The 20,617-nt window shown below is 47.3% G+C and overlaps 2 protein-coding genes across 12 annotated transcripts in view; one reads left to right on the top strand and one right to left on the bottom strand.

Moving 5' to 3' along the window:
• Window positions 1-157: 157 nt before the first annotated feature.
• On the top strand, window positions 158-10,352 carry TCHP (trichoplein keratin filament binding). Of its 3 annotated transcripts, XM_054218983.1 has the most exons (12): window positions 696-925; window positions 1,651-1,855; window positions 3,099-3,155; window positions 3,623-3,691; window positions 4,474-4,647; window positions 5,152-5,264; window positions 5,582-5,648; window positions 5,930-6,102; window positions 7,084-7,165; window positions 7,380-7,565; window positions 7,659-7,802; window positions 8,471-10,352. In XM_054218983.1, exons 1-12 carry the CDS (start codon window positions 747-749, stop codon window positions 8,501-8,503), a joined length of 1,482 nt encoding a protein of 493 aa, XP_054074958.1. In that variant the 5' UTR covers window positions 696-746; the 3' UTR covers window positions 8,504-10,352. The 3 variants fall into 3 exon arrangements, with proteins under 3 accessions (XP_054074957.1, XP_054074956.1, XP_054074958.1); XM_054218982.1 differs by having other exon boundaries at window positions 158-925; window positions 5,933-6,102; window positions 7,659-10,352; XM_054218981.1 differs by having other exon boundaries at window positions 158-925; window positions 7,659-10,352.
• Window positions 10,353-11,073: 721 nt separating this feature from the next.
• GIT2 (GIT ArfGAP 2) overlaps window positions 11,074-20,617 on the bottom strand; it is a 32,595-nt gene continuing 23,051 nt past the window's right edge. For 5 of the 9 annotated variants that reach the window (XM_054218965.1, XM_054218967.1, XM_054218971.1 and 2 more), the window contains 5 exons: window positions 18,558-18,640; window positions 18,273-18,455; window positions 16,402-16,527; window positions 13,073-13,136; window positions 11,074-12,186 (listed from right to left, as the gene is read on the bottom strand). In XM_054218965.1, coding sequence (XP_054074940.1) covers window positions 11,974-12,186; window positions 13,073-13,136; window positions 16,402-16,527; window positions 18,273-18,455; window positions 18,558-18,640 — 669 coding nt within the window. In that variant the 3' untranslated portion in view covers window positions 11,074-11,973. Of the gene's footprint in view, window positions 12,187-13,072; window positions 13,137-16,372; window positions 16,528-18,272; window positions 18,456-18,557; window positions 18,641-20,617 lie in introns of all 9 variants that reach the window. The other 4 variants (XM_054218968.1, XM_054218970.1, XM_054218973.1 and 1 more) reach the window with 2 other exon arrangements.

Genomic DNA, 20,617 nt, shown 5'->3' with positions numbered 1-20,617 from the left:
CGGCCCGCCCGCCAATCGGGACGCGGGGGCGGGGATGAGGGGCGGAGCTACGCCCCCCTCAGAGCCCCTTCAGGCCCGGTGGCCCCTTCATGCCGGTAGCCTGGGTCTGGCCGGACTCGCCCACCGCGTCCCGGTTCGTGCCCCCCGCTGTGGCCCGGGGGCGGCGCGGCGCGGCTCGGCGCCGGCCTAGTCAGGCCCCGTCCCGGCAGCGGCGGGAGGGGGGGGGAAACCAGAGCGTCCCCCCCACGGTTGTTTACGCCGTCTCGGCCCCGGCCCGGCGCGCTGTTCCTGCCCGGTCGTCGTTAATTATTTAGGGGAGATAAATTTTTCATAGGGAGCGGATGGTTGGGTCAGCGCGGCCCTCGCCGCCTGCCCTGCCCTGCGCTGGGCAAACCAACCCGCCTGAGGCCGGCGGCGGGAGGGCTTTTATTTTAGTTTTAATTTAATTTTAAACACTGCGAAGGGCTGGAAAACCGACCCCGAGCCCCAGGGAGAAAGAACGGGGAGTTGGCGGTGAGGGGAGAGGGAAGCTCGGCCACTGCCGCCAGCGCGGGGAGGGGGTTTTACGCCCCAAACCCGGGTGTTTTTTACCGGAAAAACAGGTCGGCGGGGGCGAGCCCGGCGCCGGGCGGCCGCTCCGTCCCTTCCCGCGAAGCGCGGCGCGGGCTGTCCCTCGGCGGCGCCCGTAGCGGGCGGGCGCGTTGCCATGGCGGCGGGCGGCGGCCGTTGGCGGCGGGCGGCGGGCGATGGCGCTGCGCTGGGCGGCCCGGGGCCGGGCCCCGGAGCGCTGGGCTGCAGAGCGGCGGCGGGAGCTGGAGGCGCGCAACCGGCAGCAGTGGGAGCGAGCCAGCCGGTCCTTCGCCCAGGCCGCCATTTGCTGCTCCAGGCAGGCGCGGTGGAGCCAACCGCGAACCGTCCCGCCCAGGTACGGGCCGGGGGACCGGGAGGGGAGGCCAGGCCGGGCACCGGGGAGCGGGGAGGGGGGGGGTGGCAGGGGCTCCGCCTGAGGCGCTGAGTGTGAGCCAGCAATGTGTCTTTGTGGCCAAGAAGGCCAGTGGTCTCCTGGGGAGCATTGCAGAGGACATGGCCAGCAGGTCGAGGGAGGCCATCCCCCCACTCTGCTCTGCCCTGGGGAGGCCACACCTGGAGCACTGGGTCCAGTGCTGGGCCCCCCAGTTCAAGAAGGACGGGGAACTGCTGGAGAGAGTCCAGCGGAGGCTACGAAGATGCTCAGGGACTGGAGCACCTCTCTGCTGAGGAAAGGCTGAGATCCCTGGGGCTGTTCAGCTGGAGAAGAGCAGACTGAGAGGGGACATCATCAATGCTCAGCAATATCTAAAGGGCGGGGGGAAAGGGGATGGGGCCAGACTCTTCTCAGTGGTGCCCGGTGGCAGGACAAGGGGCGACAGGCACAAACTGGAACACGGGAAATTCCATCTTAACAAGAGGAAACACTTTTTTCCTTTGAGGGTGGCAGAGACCTGGCACAGGCTGCTCAGAGAGGTGGTGGAGTCTCCGTCTCTGGAGACATTCCAAACCCCCCTGAACACATTCCTGTGCAACCTGCTCTGGGTGACCGTGCTGTGGCAGGGGGGTTGGAGGAGATGATCTCCGAAGGTCCCTTCCAAACCCTGCCATTCTGTGTGGCAGCCCGGCGGTGGTGCGGCGGGAGGCGGAGGAGGCGGCGGTGCGGCTGGAGCAGCGGCGGGAGCGGCTGCGGCGGCTGCTTGGCGAGGAGCAAGAGGTGCTGGCAGCAGAGCTGCGTGAGCTGCAGCGAGGCGGTGGGACGGAGCTCGCCAGGATGCAGCAGCGGAGTGAGGAGCTGCGAGCCGGCCGGGAGGAGCAGAGGAGGAAGGTGAGGGGAGCGGCGGGGACCCCCACAGCCTGGCCATGCATGGCACCAGGAGAGGCCTCGCAGCCTGGGTTTCGTTCCTCATCTCTGGCAATGAAGTAGCAGTCATACAGCCTTTCCCGGTGACAGGACTGGCAAGGCCACTCCCTCGCTTTAGATGCGTGAATTGCACTTGCTGGAGGATGGATATTTAATATCTTCATCAATGACGTAGACAGTGGGATTGAGCACACCCTCGGCAAGTTTGCGGATGACACCAAGCCATGTGTGAACACGCTGGAGGGAAGGGGAGCCATCCAGAGGGACCTGGACAGGCTTGAGAGGTCGGCCTGTGTGAACCTCATGAGGTTCAACAAGGCCAAGTGCAAGGTCCTGCACCTGGGTTCGGGCAACCCCCAGTATCAATACAGGCTGGGGCATGAAGGGATTGAGAGCAGTCCTGGGGACTTGGGGGTGTTGGTGGATGAGAAGCTAAACAAGAGCCGGCAATGTGTGCTGGCAGCCCAGAAAGCCCCCTGCGCCCTGGGCTGCATCCCCAGCAGCGTGGCCAGCAGAGTGAGGGGGGAATCATGTCCCTCTGCTCCGCTCTGAGGACACCGCCCTGCGGTGCTGCCTCCAGCTCTGGGGGCACCAACAGCAGGACACGGAGCTGTTGGAGCGGGGCCAGAGGAGTCCCCGGAGATGCTGGGAGGGCTGGAGCCCCTCTGCTGTGGGGACAGGCTGAGAGAGCTGGGGGGGTTCAGCCTGGAGAAGAGAAGGTTCTGGGGAGACCTTATTGTGGCCTTTTGATACTTAAAGAGGGCTTAGAAGAAAGATGGGGACAAACTTTTTAATAGGGCCTGTAGCGGTAGGACAAGGGGTAATGGCTTTAAACTGAAAGAGGGGAGATTTAGATTAGATATAAGGAAGAAATTCTTTACTGTGAGGGTGGTGAGACACTGGAACAAGTTGCCCAAAGAGGTGGTGGATGCCCCATCCCTGGAAACATTGCAGGTCCGGTCGGACGGGCCTCTGAGCAACCTGATCCAGTTGAAGATGTCCTTGCTCGTTGCAGGGAGGTTGGACTAGGTGACCTTTAAAGGTCCCTTCCCACCCAAACTATTCTATGACTCTGTAATTCCATGGATAGAAGTGCCCCGCGCAGTGTGTTTCAGCACTTGGTTCAGTTAACTAATAGCTGCCTTGGGAGGCTTTGGTATCTCAAATTGTTCTGTATTCTGACATAATCCCATTCTCGTGTTTCCAGGTTGCTGAGCAGCTGCTGTACGAGCACTGGAAGAAAAACAATGCTGAGCTCCGGGAGGTGATGTTACCTTCTTTTTAGCCCCTGCTGCCTTGCATTTATTAAACTCGAAAGTCATCACATATCTACTGTTGCAGATCTTGAATCACATCTTGAGTCACAGCAATTGTCCTAAGTTCTGATAAGCAAAAGGCAAAGGAGAAAATTGCTTAACTGTGTAAGAAGGCCCCTCAAAGCTGGTATTTTTCAAAAACAGTCAGAAATCTGTTCTGACTCAGAGCAGATTTTCAATGCCTGTGATGTAAAATTCTCAGGTGCTTTTTAAATCTGTACCTGCCGTGTCCTTGGTGCTTCCTTATTCTTTATCCGGCTGACCGGCTGCTCTACCCGCCACAGCTCTGGTCTCACTGTAGTGTTTCCTAGAAACTGCTGGGGCTACAAGCTGGGACAGATGGTGCTCCAGAGTCCAGCAGATCCCAGGGGATGGGAGAGCCTCTGGTACTAATGGCATCTGTTGTCATCTATAGGTGGAGTCGGAGCTGCACAGGAAGCATGTGACAGAGGCTTGGGGCGACCAGCTGATGCAAAAAACCAAGGTACGCTGGGGGGCGGATTCCTGAAACACGTGAGCAGGTGGAGGTGTGACACTAGGTGCCTTTTGACCCGGGTGGCAGACAGCTTGCCTTCCTGTACAGACACGGCTCGAATGTGGAAGGAATAGGAATTGGCTATTTGTTTTTCTTGCACCAGTTTTGAACCAAATAATGACTGAGTTTGCCTTGCTCGTTTCTGAAGCGATGGGGAGTTCTGGTGTCCGCAGAATGACAGGAGCTGCTGACAGGAAGGATGCTTTTAATGAAGAGCCATCGTTCCTGTCTAACAAGTACACACTATCCATCTCCTAGAAAATCCAGTGCCGTCTGCTGAACAGAGCCGTTGCAGGATTCAGTGTGGCTCTGGGTGCTCGTCTAAGAGCAAACGGCAGTGCAGAGCCAGTGCAAAGCCGCAAGAGTACTTGAATATGCTGATACTAGATATGGGAATACAGTGATTTTGATGTGAAAGAATAATAGAGGCTTTCAAATACAGATTTCAGAGTTAATTAAACCAATAATCTAAGTTGTAATAGGAAAATCTGAGTGTATTTGTGAGACCACCTGTGCGGGGTCCTGCGAAGGCTGTGTGTAGACTGATAACCATTTTCAGGCAGTGATCAGTAGATTGGGTTGTCCTTGTGTTCCTTCCTAGCGTATTTTGTTCCGTGTTTTCCCAATACATGCCAGCTTGCAGGAGTTTGATTTGTGGATTTCCTGAGCCAGAGGCTGTTTCTTTGCGTTAGCCTAACCTTAAATGCCATGTTTTCTTTTGGCTCGGAAAGCAAGAAGCAACTGAACTTGAAGAGAAAAAACGTTATGAAAACGAATATGAAATTGCGCGAAGGGAAGCACTGGAAAGAATGAGACAAGAGGAAGAGAAGCGTCAGCTGGAAGAGAAGAAGCAAGCGGAGACGTTGCTTCAACAAATAGAAGAACTGAAATTACAGGAGACAGAGGTAATCTTTAGTTTCTCCTCATTTGAGAAGGAAGTTCATGGTTTCACTTGGAAATACAGCAACACTGGCCTGACCCCTTCCCTCCAGGTTTCTGCTAGATTAAATCTGGACCAAAGTTAGCTGTGACGTAATTTCTGTTAGTAATGTAGGCCTCTCCTGCCAGAAGAACACTGGCATATTACCTGAGTTCTGGTAGCTTCTGTTTGCTCCTCTTGAAATGCGAGCTCCCTTTTGTGCTGCACCAGATGAGAAAAAAAGACTTGTAGAAACTTCTAAGTGTGACAGGTTCAGGTCAAAGGCTTTGTTAGCTGGGGCTCCTCACGGTGTCTCTTGTGCCATGAGCCACTGAGACACAAATGAAACTAAAGTGGAATATTTACTGCAATGAGGATTTTGACTGCTCGCAGAGGAGCAGAACAGGGTACAAACCCCAGTACAAACGCTCTCTCTAGGTTGTCCAGCTCTCTGACGTACTCTTTCTTGGTGGTTGTTTTTTCCTTCTAGACAACAAAGCTGAAAAAAGAACGGCAGAATTTATTAAAGCAGCAGTGGGAGCTGGAAAACTTGGAAGAAGAAAGGAAACAAATGGAAGAGCAGCGGAAGAAGAAAGAGCTTGGGTATGTGATCAAGCGTAGCTTGTTTCGGCACGGCTTGGGTAGAATCTGTTCCTATGTCTGAAATAGAACTTGTGGCACAAGGAGGTGTTGCCGGTAGCAGCAGTGGGTTGTAAATATTTAGTTTTTGATGGAAGCACTGGGAACAGCCAACAAGCAAATGCATTGGTGCCGTTACTTCTTTTTGTTCATGTTAGCGGTAGCAGGTACCTCTGTTGCCTGTTATCATAGATGCACCTTCTTGAATGCCAGCATATAACAACATAGGGCTTTAGAGTCAGTTTGAGTGTTTTCTTTATTTTTTTTTTTTCCTCCTTCAGTCGCTTTTTGAGGCACCAGTGTAATGCCCAGTTAAAGAGACGAGCCCAGCAGATACAAGAGGAGCTGGTAAGAGAAAATACCCCTTGATTTATATGTTATAGATACTGTGTGCTGAAGAAACTTGTTCTTTGTGTTTTGTTTATGCGTCTGCCTACAGATAATTAGTTAGGAAGCCCCTTCCAGCTTGTGAACAGGGCTGGAGCAAAAAGATCATGAGGAAGCCAGCAGACTTGAGTGTCTTCCTGAGCACACTCTTGACACTGTGTCACCAATATTTTGTAGAGAGTAGCCCTGCAGACAGGCTGGAAGCTTGTTGGATAGCTGTTAATCTTGTGGCTTTTCTCAAGGAGATAGACCGGCAAATCTTATTGGCCCTCCTCGAGAAAGAAGATGAGGATCAGTGCCGCCAGCCCGCGCGACGGGAAAAAGCTGTTGCAGATGTTGCCTGGATGAAACGTGTCATTGAGGAACAGCTCCAGTTAGAAAAGGAGAGGGAGGCAGAGCTGCAGATTATGTTTAGGTGAGTCCGCCCACCTCTGAGCATCATCTAAAGAGACCGTATGTGCTGAATACCCCCTCCTGGTTGGCAGAGCTCCAGTCATCTTTGTTAAATAGGCTTTGAAAAGTGCATGTTAGAAAAAGGTGTGTGGTTGTCTTTACAGGTCTAGAAGCACCGCAGCAGAAGCGAGTGCTGCCCCTTCATTCCTTGTGCCAAGTACTGTGCGGGGCAGCTGCATGCCAGTACAGACAGCATCAAAGCCTGAGGCTGTTTTTCAATTACCTCAGCCCAAGACCTAGTCTGTAATTTCTGTTACATTAGCTTTAATGCAACAGCTTTAATAACAAAAAAAGAGGTAGTAACACACAGATGGCAAGAACTACCTTTTAGTTGTAAGTTCTTTGTAACCAACTTTCAATGATTCTGCATTACTGATGTGGAGGGGTTTAGTCTAAGTGACTCCAAAACCTGCATATTTTTTCCTTTTGTACCTGAGGGCTTGTAGATAAAAGCTGCCTCGGGCTCCTCATTCAGGTTCACCTTACGCTCCCCCCAGTACAGAGAACATCTTCACTGTGACAGGACAGTGTGTGCTACCATCAAATTTTAGTTCAAGGTTTTGTCGCAGAGGGAAGATTTGCAAAATCTTGAGCTTTTCCAGCAATGCCCTTAACTACCCACCCCCGTGTGAAGTACTGTCCCTGTTGAAGAGACAAGCTTCCTCCCGAGGCCCTTCTGTGCCTGGGGCAGATTAGAAGTCCTGCTACAAGCCAGTGTTTCCTTTGTGTTACCTCCTGCTGTTCAGTAACAAAGAAATCAGAGCAGTTCTCTGAAATAGGCACAGGTGGGGCAGACATGTTAGCTGCCGGGGAACAAACATGAAGAGAAACCCAAGTGCTCCTCTAAAGCACAGAGCAGCTTGTCTATATGCCTATGGAATATATAGGGGTTTTTTTAACTGTAAGTAGTAACCTTAGAGATAATTCTTTCTCTCTCTTTTAGTGAGGAAGCTAAAAAAGTGTGGGAGAAGAGGGAAGAAGAATGGGAAAGAGAGAAGGCAGCTAGAGATCGCCTGATGAATGAGGTAATGACCTTTTTTGATGAGGTGTCTCTCTTGGTTTGCCGAAGCTATTGTTCCAGCTGTAACCCTCCACCCTCCAGAGGGTTACAGCCTTCAGTACCCAGGGCAGAGTTTTTGTGCTGGTCTGATACACTTCCTGAGAATGATTTAACTGTCTGCACTGAGATTTCCCCAGTTCTTGATTTATCTTCTCCCTTAATCCTCTCACTTCACAAAGGTCCTTGCAGGCAGGCAGCGCCAGATCCAAGAGAAGATGGAGTTAAACAGACGAGCCCAAGAAGAGTCTATAAAGTATCGAGAGCAGCTGATTAAAGAACTTGAAGAGGCAAAAGAACTGAGTAGGCAAGAGAAGGAGCAGGAGGAGGAACTGAAGACAGCGCGCAGGCAGGAGCTGGAGGCGCAGGTACTGCACGCTTTCCAGACACACACCCAGCTGTGGAAGGCGCCCAGCCTGTGTCCCATCTTGCCGTAACAGCCCCATCTTCTCTGTGCCCAGCTGACAGAGCGCCGCTTACAAGAACGGGAGGAGCAGCAGCGCCAGAGGGAGGAGGAGGAAGAAGAGAGATCAGCGCGGCAGCGCTGTGAGGAGTTAGTGCAGCAGGAGGCCAAGCGCATGGCTGAGCAAGGGTACCACGGCAGGGTAGGTAGCAGTGTGAAGGGGAAGCTGGTACCTAAGGGTCACCCTGACACGTGAGCACATCAGGGGCGGCCACGGCATCATGCGAGCAGAATTGTTGCTTCTGATCTGCACCGTAGTTGCTACACAGCGCCAGGGTGGAACACCGGGCCCCTAACCTTCCCCTGGGGCTATTTCTGATGGAGGTCTATAGTTCTCTCTTAGAAATTGCTTTTCCTTTGCTGATAGTGATGCTTTAGGTCCCAATTTTTAAATAATTTTTGGGGCAGACTTATTGCTACTGCCTCAAATGTTACTCTAATTAATCTCAGCATTATCACCTGCATTAATGCAGTTGGTAGAGTGCATCTCAGCTGCTCACTGTCTTTCCATCTTCTGTTGTGCTTTGCCCAGCTCTAAAAACTAAGCTGAACCACATCCTACTCTTCATACTGAACTATGAGCTACTCTGCAGAGTAACTCACCTCTGTCACTTATTAGACAGGAGCTGCAGAAGTCGAAAAGCTGGCAGGAGGCCTTCAAGTATCAACTCTTAAACGTTACTGATGCCTTTTCTTGGAGGATATTCTGTACTTTCCAGAGTACCTTCTTTGCACGATGAACAGCATGTGTGTATAAGATTAATTCTAAAGCCCATAATGAAATTACAATCTCTGTTTTGACCCTGTTAGCTCTACAGTTACCCAAAAGCAGCATGGACCTGAGGATTCTTGTCCTGTGCACCTGAGTGCACCAACGAGCACTAAATGCAGTTGCAGACTACAGAAAGAAAACTTCAAAGAATCAAGGAACTCCTGAAATAATGGTGGCTTTGGAATAGCATACAATGATGCTCAGACTTGATTCAGTAGATTTCTGAAAATATTTCATTGTGCCCCACCTGAACGTAGGCTCAAATTTCTACCGGCTTCAAGAAGGCGGAGGTGTGAGCATCCCCACAGGACTGAAGTGCTTCACTTGCTCCGCATTTGGGAGTTGTGATGTTGTATTTTAGTATGAGCTACACTGGGGCAACACAGCAAATAAATGAGCCCTTCGGATCTAAAGATCCATGAAAGAATCTGCAGGAACGGGACCTGTAAACCACTACCTGCTGCATTTGCTATTTAAGCACCAGACTCCCACCTCTGAGGCACATCTGGCTTTTAGGAGTTATAAAACCATAGGATCATTATATTAAAGAGACCTTTAGCCTTAATTCATAACACATTGCAAATCAGCAAGATAAGAATTACTGCTGCAGCGCAGGTTATTTAACATGTCCAGTTCCTCTCCAGAAGGTGCTGAAGGCTTCATTACTTTTTTTTTTTTTCAACTTGTTTCATAAATGATGAATAATTGTAACCTGATCAACTGTTTGTTTCTTTACATGAGCAAACTGCTGCAACCAGAGGGGAGGGGAATTTCAGTTGATTATTGTACTTGATTCCTTGCTATTATTATCAGCAACTGCAGCTTAAAAGCATCCACACTCTTCAGCTGGTGTGGTATTTGTGATCCTGTCTCGGTGCTTTCAAGATCTTTTCTTTACAAAACCAGCCATCACATAACCCCACATAATTTCACATACTGAAAGGGTTTTAGCATTTTATAGTAATACAGTAAACAAAAGATTAAGTCAAAGTATTGTACAGACAGAAGGACACTGATAAATACAAGTTTTTGAAAAAGGCAAAAAAAATTTTTACTTTCCTATGCAGCATTTTGTAAAGAAAGAGCAATTTGTTTACAGGGGAATAAAAAAACCTGCCATTGTTATTTCAGGTAGTACAGTGCTGTATGATTCGAGGGCCAATCTACTTACTATTCTTTAGTTCCACTGTTGGTTTTGAACCACTCCGCCTGTTTGTGAAAAGAGCTGACGCAGCACATCAGCATGTGCTCAGACCATTTCTGTTTTACTGAGAACGTCAGAAAAATCGCTTATCCTGCATGATCATCACCGTGGTTCTGGAGCGATGACACAGGGTGACCATAACCAACCTAGAACAAACATTTGTTTAGAGAGGGGGGAATTAAACAGCACTTCTGGTCAAGTGACAGAACAGGAAATCAGCTACAGGTTGGCCATGTTTTTATAGCTAAATAGTTGATTGTAGGAGATCTGGAGGTAGCGTAGCTGGAACGAGGGCTTGCAGTTATCAAACTGTCTGTTTGGTTTGGTACAGAGGCAAGTTAAAACAACTGATAACTTACAACATAACTCAGTGCTGCCCTACTTTGGGAATCAGGTAAGATATGTTAAAGAAAAGCATACAGTGGTGTCCTGAGAGATTTAAAAATACCATCTGCTGCCTCTCAACGATGCCAATTTAAGGAAAAGTTCCTAGAAGATTAACAATGTATTTAATTGCCAGTAGCATAACTTTGAAGTAAGTTTTACAAATGTCTTTTGCAGTCCTAATCCCAGCCTGTCCGCATTCCTGTGAGTTTAGGGTCAGTTCTGGAATTCAGAAGTGCACAAGGGAAATAAAAAACCCCCACAATGAAGAACATTAATTTAGCTGGGCTGTCACCTACTCTCTCCGTTCCTTCCTTCCCTGAAACTCACACTACTTTAAAAACAGAGCTAATTACAACATACAAGAATCCAACAGTGTTATGGCACTTCAAGTGTTTATATATACATACAAACACAGTATGATCTGAAAAGGAACCAACCACTGAACTGTAGTTCCTTTTTTCACCTAAGTAGGGCAGTTTTTCATCAGAAAGCCTTGAAGAGTTCATGGTTTTGGCAGACCGCATACTGCAGACCTATTTGTGGAACAGCAGATAGCCATTTCTGACTCAGAAACTGTCTGAATGTTCACATCAACTGCTGCCATGTGGCAACCACTGCAGTTCCCTAACTTCGCTCTTAACTAAAAGACCACTTGTAAGTGGCTGCCAGCTGAACTGCCATGGCCAGCTCCTTGAAAACAACACGCTTCCCAATGGGATGCGGGCAGAGGCAAAAAGTAGTGATTTCCCCCCACCACCACGGAATTTAGATTCCTGAAGAACAATCATTTTTGAACATATGGACTGACACAGTTTGGTGAACTGTTTTGAATAAAACAAACCTGAAACACACATTGACATTTGTCACCCACCTGCCCTTCTAACTGGCAGGCTCACTTGGGTTATTCCACACAGAGCTTGCAAAATCTTGAAAGATTGCATAAAACTTACGAGATATCAGAAATCTTTTCACATTTGGATATGTTGAGGTACAGAGGTTATATGCTATGGCAGACAGCGCTGCTTTTGCACTGGCACTCTTCTAACTTCCTTGTTTGTTTTTTTTTTTTTAATTATCACAGAAATCTTTAGTGATGTTGCATCTTGAGTTACTGAGCAATGCTGCTGCAAACAAGATGGTGCCTTGAAGATGACAGTAAAATTCTGTAGGAAATTTTAGAATGAATTATTAAATCAGAAACAAAGGATAATATTTTAACCACTAATGCCCTAAAGTAACATCAAACATATATATTAATGGCATAGTGACAACTAAAGGAAATAACTATTAAGTTTCAAATTCCTTCCAAAACAGATAAAGTGACAAAGACCTTGTATAGTTACATGTAATAAGCTCGGATGCCCACAACTACTATTGTTTTATCAGACTAAAAACACATTATTGCACAACAGTTGATATGGGAACAGATAATATTCAGCTTGTACTCCGTTATCAGGACTACAACCTTCTTCCTGCTGGGTAGCAGTTACGGTCCTGGAGCCTTCAGAGCCCGTTTGGCTGCGGGTTGCTCGGTCAGCGGCATCATGGCACGCGAGGCTCCAGGCCGGACAGAGCAGAGGCGAGATTCTGCCCTCTGATACACGCAGCTGATTTCAGCGAGAGTTTTGCAAGCGATATCTGAAAGCAGAACGTGGCCCCAAGGAAACATCTAGCAAGAGCTTGATAACAACGCTGGTACATGATAATGGCTCAACAGCTATTCGCAACATGCTATTATCTGTAACTAAACTGGCAACACAGGCACAAAATAAGGCAGTGGGTTAAATTAATCATAAAATTGTTAGAAAACATGCAAAAATAATACTGAGTTTTTTAAAAAAAAAAAAGTTTCTTGCCCCTTTAGTTTTTCCTCATAAAAATTTGAATAGTTCCACACCTATATTTGAAATTCAACCTTTTAAAAAACAAGACTAAAAAGCCAAGTGTGACTCAGTTGTTGTTCTCTTTGGTTGTGATGGTAACCAGCTGTTTAGCGGCCTTGGCGATGTCATAGGCGCACTGGATAACTTGCTGTGTGACCAGCTGGATGTCCGTGGTAGGGCACGTCTCCACGGGAAGGGTTTTTTTGCACTCGGATTGGAGTCTGTAGGCACTAGATGTCAGCAGACGCAAAGAAGTCCTTACCAGTTCAGATTTGGGCTTCTGGGAAAGAAAAGTAGAAGTTGAACTTGACAGAACTACAAAACCGTTCCAGGATCGCTTTTAATTAGCCGGCGGTGGTTCAGTAGTGTTGTTTAATACTAAAACTTTTGCTGTTAGGGCCCTGCTTTCTGCACGGGATCCTCTGTGCTGTTGGAGACGTTATAAGACATCGCTGCAGAGACGTGGGGTAGGGGCGGATTGAAAATAGTTCCTGTAATTTCTCCTCTCTCATCTCAGGGACATTTCAAACTGCTGCCAGGCAGCACGCAGGGAATACTGCTTCATGCTCTCATTTAGGAAGTTACTCAGACACATTTATCTAGTGCCTATTTACTGCTACCCAGCCCATGTCCTGGCTGACATCAGGGTACAGCGTGTACAAGACAATCCGTTCAGGTAGGCACAACAGCATTAGATTTTCCTTGCAATTTTACAGAGGTGGATAAGACTTTACAAAAACTTAATCACGGAGATTTCACTCACTAAGTTTGCTGTGAAGAAAGTGTTTGCATTGGTAGATGGATAGCAGATCTAAACATACCTACAAGAAATCCAGGCAGCTGCACTCAAATGGAAACTTGGGGGTGAGGAGTCCAGCAAAACTCCCATATAACCACATGATTCCTCAAGCTAGATGCAAGCAGCCTCCAGTTTTGGAGGAACCACACGCAATTCTTAGAGTTTTAAGTTCAAGAGTAAAATTAAAGGCCTGGATTCACACATTAGCCCTTCCCAACTGGCATGCTAATAAATACAAAGGTGCAAGATGGGACAAAAAACACCTAGTCATTTCTCCCTACTTTCCGGCTTTTGGTTTTCAGATACTGAAGGGAAATCTACTATGAGGAATGAGGCCAAAAACATTTTGATGCTGGAAGGTACTTACTTTGGGGAACAAGGCTGCCATTTCCGTTACTGCCACATGTATTCTCTCGGAGCACGGTATATAGCTGCAAAAAGATGCAATGTATTATTCATTATGCAAAGACTCCTTTCCTCTTCAGTTTTACTAGTCAGTGGCTATTATTCTAAAAACAGCAGAGTATCAAAAACTCCATATATATTCTAAAAATATCTTTGTAGGCTGCACTGAAGGCAACTGAAGTAGCAAGTGCAAGACACAACATGGTGACTCTTAGTGTCTCCTCAGCATTCCCCAGCACACTGCAGCACAAGTTTGCATATAACTATGCAACTTCAGAAAAAACAAGAACTTAAGAAATAATTTTGTACTATTGGTTAAGTTTTCATTATTCTTCGATCAAAGTTTGTTTGAAGAAATAGCTGTCCACACCTATTACACCAAACATTGTCAGAAAAAGTCTCAATTTGTATGCAATTATGGAAACGTGCCTATGAATATTAGCTGCACATTATTTCATAAGCTTGCATTTCCTAATTCCCCCTCGCCCAACTATTCAACCACTAGAATTCGTCTCCAAACTGTACAGAAAATTGCTCAGCTCGTTCCGTTTGGTGTACGCACAAATGACACATGATTGTTAGTTGTGGGAACGCACACCCAAGCAAACTGGTTCATGTAAGTCAGGCACAGAGTAAAGTAAGATTCTGCAGTTTGAAAATATCTGAAGAAAATCCAGTGACACAGAGGTGCTTTGGGAAAAAAAGCAACTTTTTTTCCCCCTCAGTGCAGTGTTGACAATCAAAAGTGGATTAAGAAAAACCCACTTTGTATGTGGGATCTGAGTAAGTTTAGCTTCTTGCTGCTGTTTCAGGGAAATCTCTATCCATTTGTTTCGAAAGAGCTCTTTCTGCATAAGCCAAGAGACTGTAAAACCACTCTACTAAAAGAAAAGTTTTAAAACTGCTAAGGATGTAAGCAGCAATCTCTGAAGAAAAGTTAAAGAACCTCAAAGGTGTTTCAATTTATTTTATGTTTCAGAGTTGAATTTTGGCCATCCAAACTTAAAAATAATTCAACAGTCAAGTGTTGACATTTATAGGACCTCTGAAGCAATGCAATTTTCCTGCACTTCTTTTCCATGTGTAAGCTACAAAGTAGAAGCCTTTAAAAAGAAGAAAAACACACCAAAAACCAACCAAACACTTTGTACTTAAATTACCAAAACACAGTAAGCCCAAAAAACTGTATTCAAAACACTTCACAGCAAGACCTAAAGTCTGACCTCCATAAACTTTTAACCCATCAGTTCTCAGCTAAACTCTGAGCTATCTCTGTAACAAACACGTTCCCCTGGCTCAGCAGCCTGGCTGGAAACTTTAGTTTGCAGAGATGCAAGTTGAAGACACACCTTGATTCCAAGGAGATTTATTTCCATCCTTGTATCAGTTCATTATCAGTTGAAGCCAGGAATGCAGCACTAGGCACATTATTGCCCCTTTCTCATTTCACAAACTGGAAGACTAGACACCTACTGAGAACGGGCACGCCAAACTTCCAGTACAGAATTCATACCTTGCTCTTTTTGGTAAAGTTTAACTGAAGGTAAAACGTCACATGAAGGTAACTTACGAACACCAAAATGCCTTCTTGGATTAATTTATACACAGTAAACAGACAACGCACAGTTCTCACACAGCAGCTTACAGACACATGCATCTCCAAACTACCAACTACTTTCACAGCGTGTGAGTTATAGGCTAAATATTCAGTAATTCTGTTGAGTTAGCTAATAAAACAAAGGCAGATTCCATTAGTCCTCACAGCTTTCACTTCTGACTTATATACAAAATGAAAATTGGTCTGTTCAAAACAGATCTTAAAACTATTTACTATAAGCTGCTGTGAAGCACTGGGTTAGTGTGGTCTGTCAAAAGACCCATTTCAAAAGACTTGTTTTTTTAAGCTTCAAAGACTCAGTTTCAGCATAAGTTAGTTAACATGATTCAACCTTAAGCAAGAGAATCTCAAAATCACAAAACAGCAGCATTCAAGAAAAATATTCAGCACCTGTAGATTATGGTAGGTCATTGCCCTTTCAAGCAAAAAAAGACAACAAAAAGCCACCCCACCCCCAGTCATTATTTATGCAGTCATCTTGCAATACCAAAGGTGCAAAAATAGGTCATTTGCAAATGCACTGAGAAAGCAGCAACACACTTGGGGTCATTTGGCAATGCAGGAAAATTGCTTTAGAAAGGAATATTTCCTTATGTCTCCAATCACATGAGTCCTTCCAAATAAACTAAAAGTGGAGAGAAGTCTTTCAGGCTCGCTGTAATTCCCATTCTGCTATTGAGTTAACAATTAATTTGCTCCCTGCAAGCCACACTGAACAGCACCATACCTCATTAAAAAGCCACTTTGCTGATTAACCCTTCACTAAAAAGGCAGAGAAAACCCTATGAATTACGTGAATGAAAGACCAAGATTAACGACATATATTTCATGATATGTTCTCTAGCTTAGCTGCAAAGTTCACAGTGTGTCTTGTAGGAATGGCTGTATTTTATAGTCTAAACACTCACTGTAAGCTCATGAACTGAGAGGACACATTTGTTGAGTTTACGCACATTCCAGTAAGACATCAAGAAGATATTCAAGTAGTGACAGCTTGGAAACAAAGAATCCATCATTAGCAGTAACTTGTAGTAACCTCTTCCTCCAGTCCCGATATTTGTCACTGCCAGTATTACCTGGGATTAAACCTTTGGAAGTTCTGTTTTAAAGAACATATGATTTAAATTTCATTTTTATTTTAGGCATTAATAAACAATATTTTGGTCAGGTTGGAGGATACTATATAAACACGCAATTTTTTTTTTCATCAAATCAAGATACAAAATGATCTCATCTGTCACGCCAGCTGTATAAACAGTGGAGGGCCTAAGCTGTCAGGTGTGAATGTTGTATGTTGGGAACCATGAAACTTCTGCTGCTTTTGCAACACTGCACAGAAGCAGCAGCCACATGTCGTGCTGTTAGCGTGGATAATTTATCTCAATGGACAATAAACAGAACAGAGACAGGAGAATCTCTTGAACTAGAGACAAATTACAGTTCCAGGTTGTGGCTCTGTTCCCCATTAAATCAATAACGAGAGTTTCAACTGAACAGGTAATATTGCAAGTTCATAACTCTCTGGACTAGCTAGCTGCAGTTTCTTTATCATCCAAAGCATTTCATGCATAGCCTTTAACGACCCCTGTGCAGATGGTGCGTGAGGGAAAGAGGCACCAGAGAGAAACAGAAAGGACACTGTGCCTGGGAGGCAGGGACAGAGGCCAGAGTACCAGGAGGCAGGACCGGGCTGCTGGATGGTCAGAGGCTGCAGGGGAGCTCTCTCAGCCCAGGGAACCAGCGTGCTGAAGCAGCCGAGGCTATGTCTGAGCTTCAGCATGCCCGCACGCTCTAATGGTCTACTCGGCCAGTTGAGTGCAGGAAAGAAATGGAAGAAAGCAAGAAAAAAAGAAAAAAAAAAAAAAAAAGGTGTTTCATTAATAGATTATACTCTTGAATCATTTTATTAATCTCTGATTCTCTACGCAGCACGTGATTTTTATCTACAACGTTCCCAGCACTAGCTTGGAAGATGTATTATTACATCCCTAAGTATCTCATTTTGTTAAGGAAGCGTTCCCCTACTGCAAGAAGAGAACGGTGGAACAAGCCTACTCCATCTCCACCATGCCCCAGGCCCTGCGGTTCTCAGCCCACTGAGACAAAGCCAGGGAACAGGAAAACAAAGAACAGCAGCTTCGCAGTTCAGTGTTTTGCAAGATTATACTCATTTAAGTACTGGCAAACACCCCACTCCACGCATGGTACAGAAGAGAAAATAAAAAAGAACGTAACAGGTTGTTTAAAAATCTATTCAATTTAACAGCGAAAGCTAGGTACGCTGTATTATTTCTTTCAATTATTTTTTAAAAAATACAGTTCAAATACTGTAAACTGTGCTACACATAAAAACCAAACTCATTTAAAGCTTCTCTTACTGTTGCTTCTTGTTATGAACTGTGAGAAATAAGCAACAAGGGATTGCAGTGGAAAAGGTTACAGAACAAGGGCAATGAGCTCAGCACAAACACGTTAGAACTCGCCATTCAGCGTGAGAAGGAGAGGCCGTGTGCTGTCCCTTCTAAAAATAGAAAAGTACAAGAAGGAAAAAACACAGAACAGAAGTGGCCCCATTGTTGAGCACTCCTCTCAGCAAGGCAGGAAGCGAGGGCTTAACACAAATCACCAGCAGCTTCTCCCAGGCAAAGCCAAGCACAGAACTTGGGACGGGAGGCAGAAAGCAAGACCTGTCAGCCTGCAAGTTCAGACTTTCTGGAGACCAAAGCTATTCCAGACCTAAAACGTGTTCCTACCTGGGGAGACATAACTCCTATTTACAGTCTTCTAAAAGAGTTGTGCAGAAGCACCACCTGATGATCAGGCAGGGGCACTATCATTTTTCACTCGCTCACAGCTATTCTGAAAAGCAATTGTTCAGTTGGGCAAGAAGTTCCCCAAGGGAACTGAAGCTGCTACCCGACATGCTGATGAACAGCCTCCCGACTACCCAGCTATGTCTGAGTCTAAACCCAATAGCTGAAAATTGCTTTTGCTGGTACATTATTGGTATTCATTAGGAAAGCCAAATTTTCCCTGCCTTCGCAATTTTTTCCTGAAACCAGACTTGCTGTTACTGTCACACTGCGGCGGGGCATCCTTACCTAACGACACAGTTATCTGAGGATCCAACAGAAACTTAAGCCAAGTTCTCTCTGCAACACTCGTTTGATTTGTTTCTAAAACACCACTTGCTGTGCAGCAGGACTTCCCAAGCTCTTTGCTCCCAGCGCTCCCATCCCCATGCCAGTTGTGGGCAGGCAGGCAGCAGGCAGTGCCACAGCCAGAAGCCACTCACGGGAGGCTGTGCTGGTTTTTTGGATGGGAGCATGTGTTCCCACCACCTGCGCTGGTCACTCGTGCCCACTCACCCAATGGTACTAGGGCCACTACACCAGGAAACACCACAGACCTACATGTTTTGTACGTGTGAAATCAGTGCCTCCAGCATTAACACAGGGGGTGGCGGCTGTACTTCTGCAAACACGTGAAGAATTTTCTTCATTTTCTTACGAACTGTGGAGCTTTTCCAGCACTCACACCTTACCTGTCATGCTTGTTCTCTTGTGCTGCTCGCAGCAGCTCCTGAATATTCTTAGTGATTTGCTCAGTTTTCCGAATCACATCTTCTGTACTGGGCAAACTGGAGCTGGGAGCTGTGTCGGTGTCTTCAGGGATGGATCCCTCCCCCTGCCAAATGACGCTCCTCTGCCGGCCCTTCCTGCCTGACCTACAAAGGAACAAAGCAGAGGTTGGGACAGAACTGGCTGCTCACAAAAGTCCTTGTCCTCCGACAACACGGAGGCTGTCAGCTCTGCATCACAGCACTTACCCCGTCTCCTCCAGCTCCAGAGGGGTGGTGGGGTTATCATAGTCACTCTCAGACATGCTGCTCTGTTTTTCCAGCTTTGAGGCCTGCAATGAACACAGATTTATTTCAGTGCTGTGCAGGAAAGAAGGGCCCTGAGCTGTACCAGTGCCACATCCTGCGTATGTGGGCTTGCTCTTTAACACAACAACCCCTGCACCAGCCTCTACCCTGCAGCCAACATGCCCCCCGCCCTGTGCCGGGCTTCCGCTGCCAGCTTGAACCCGAGGCCCTGGCACGACCCTGGCACTGCCCCACCAGACCTGCATCAAGGGCTCTGCCCTGGCACCCAGCAGGGCTGCAGGGACAGACAGATGGCCAAAGCACGGCGTCCTTCCCCTACCACTGAAACTGTCACGTGGGCAAGCAGGGGGAGGCTCGCAGGGGAAGAGAGGCCAAACGGAGAGGGCAGGACTGCCAGGGAGAAAGAGACCAGACCAAGAGCGGGAGGCCCATGGCAGACTGGAGGCCAGACACAGTGTGGGAGGCTCAACATAGAGTGGAAACCAAACCGAGCACGGGAGGCTGAAATGGGAATTGAGGCCCAGCACAAGGTGGGAAGTCTGTCACAGTGGAGACCAAATCAAGCACAGAGCAAAGGCTGAACTAGGCACGGGAAGCCCACCACAGAATGGGAGATCAAAACGAGGGTTAAGGACCATTGCAATGGAAAGCCAAAATAAAGACTGGAGATTGAAATGATGGCAGGAGACCCTTTGTAGAGTGGAGGCCAAACTGCGGGTGGAAGACCAAAGGGCACACAGGAAGCCAAACCAACGAGACTTAGAGCCTGTTGCAGATTGGAGGCTGAAATGATGGTGGGAGGACGAAATGGGGAGTGTTGAGGTCCATTGCAGACTGGCGACCAAAACACGGTTGGGAGGCCAAATAAGTGAGACTTCTGACCCACAGCAGAGCATAGGATGAAACGAGGGCAAGAGTCCTAACCATCGAGAGTAGAGAGCCACTGAAGAGTGGGTGTCAAAAGGAGGGAGGTACGCCAATTCCAAAGTGAAGGCCAAAATGAGGGCAGGAGACAAACAAGGAAACGAAGGCCAGAGCAAGAATTATAGGCACAGATGGAAGTGGAGGCTGGCCTGGGTGCTGTAGGCACACATGACGTGGAGGCCAGATCGAGCGTGGGAGGCCCACTGCAAAGTGTGAGGCTGATCCAAGTGGGAGTCTGAACCCGGAGTAAAGGATGAATGAAGAGTGGGATACCAAAATGGGCTTGGAGGCCAAATCCACAGCAGAGGCTGAACCAAGAGTGAAGGCCGATAGCTGAGTGGGAGGCACACAGTGGAGTGGAGGGTAAACTGAACCTGTGACTCTGACCTCAGAATGGAGGCCAAACCTAGACTGGGAAGCACACAAGGAAGGTGAGGTCAAACTAGAGTGGGAAGACCATGGCAGAGGGAAGGCCAAAGACAGAGTTGGAGGCTGAACCAAGCGTGGGAGGCAAGACCGAGTGTGGATACCCACTGGAGAGCAGAGGTCGGATGGAGCGTGGGAAGGCCCAGCTGCAGCATACTGCTCCAGAGGGTAGAAACCACGAACAGAGCCAGAGGCCCAGTATTTTCCCACTCTCCCCTTCATATGGCATTCCCTGGGGAGAAACATAGTGACTGTGTCCGCACCGGGAACGAGAGTGCCACCCATTCCCTGTCTCTGGGCACATTTGCTTCCTCCTAGGTGCGATGGCAGAACACTCACCACTTCCTACTCCCATAGAGACCAGTTCTGCATCTCCCAGTAAAGCATTCAACCTGTGGCCGAGGATGATGCTCATTTTTTTTCCCCCTAAACTCCTTCTCAACTTTTTTTTCCCCCCAAATAAGCATACTTGCACTATGACAGCTCAAGAGTGCTCTCCCTGTAGATCCTAACGTACAGCCCCCTCTGTCAGCAAGAGATTCTCAGACAGAGAGCTAAACTCCCTTCTCTAACCTGGTTTAGCCTTCTTGGCTAGTTTATGCCCAGGCAGTACAACATCCTGGAGGTTTATGCTATGAATACCTACTGTC

Source organism: Rissa tridactyla, chromosome 13 (genome assembly GCF_028500815.1).
Source record: "Rissa tridactyla isolate bRisTri1 chromosome 13, bRisTri1.patW.cur.20221130, whole genome shotgun sequence".
NCBI classification, from domain to species: domain Eukaryota; kingdom Metazoa; phylum Chordata; class Aves; order Charadriiformes; family Laridae; genus Rissa; species Rissa tridactyla.
Note: the sequence above shows the minus strand (reverse complement) of the source record. Positions and strands in the feature narration are given on the sequence as shown.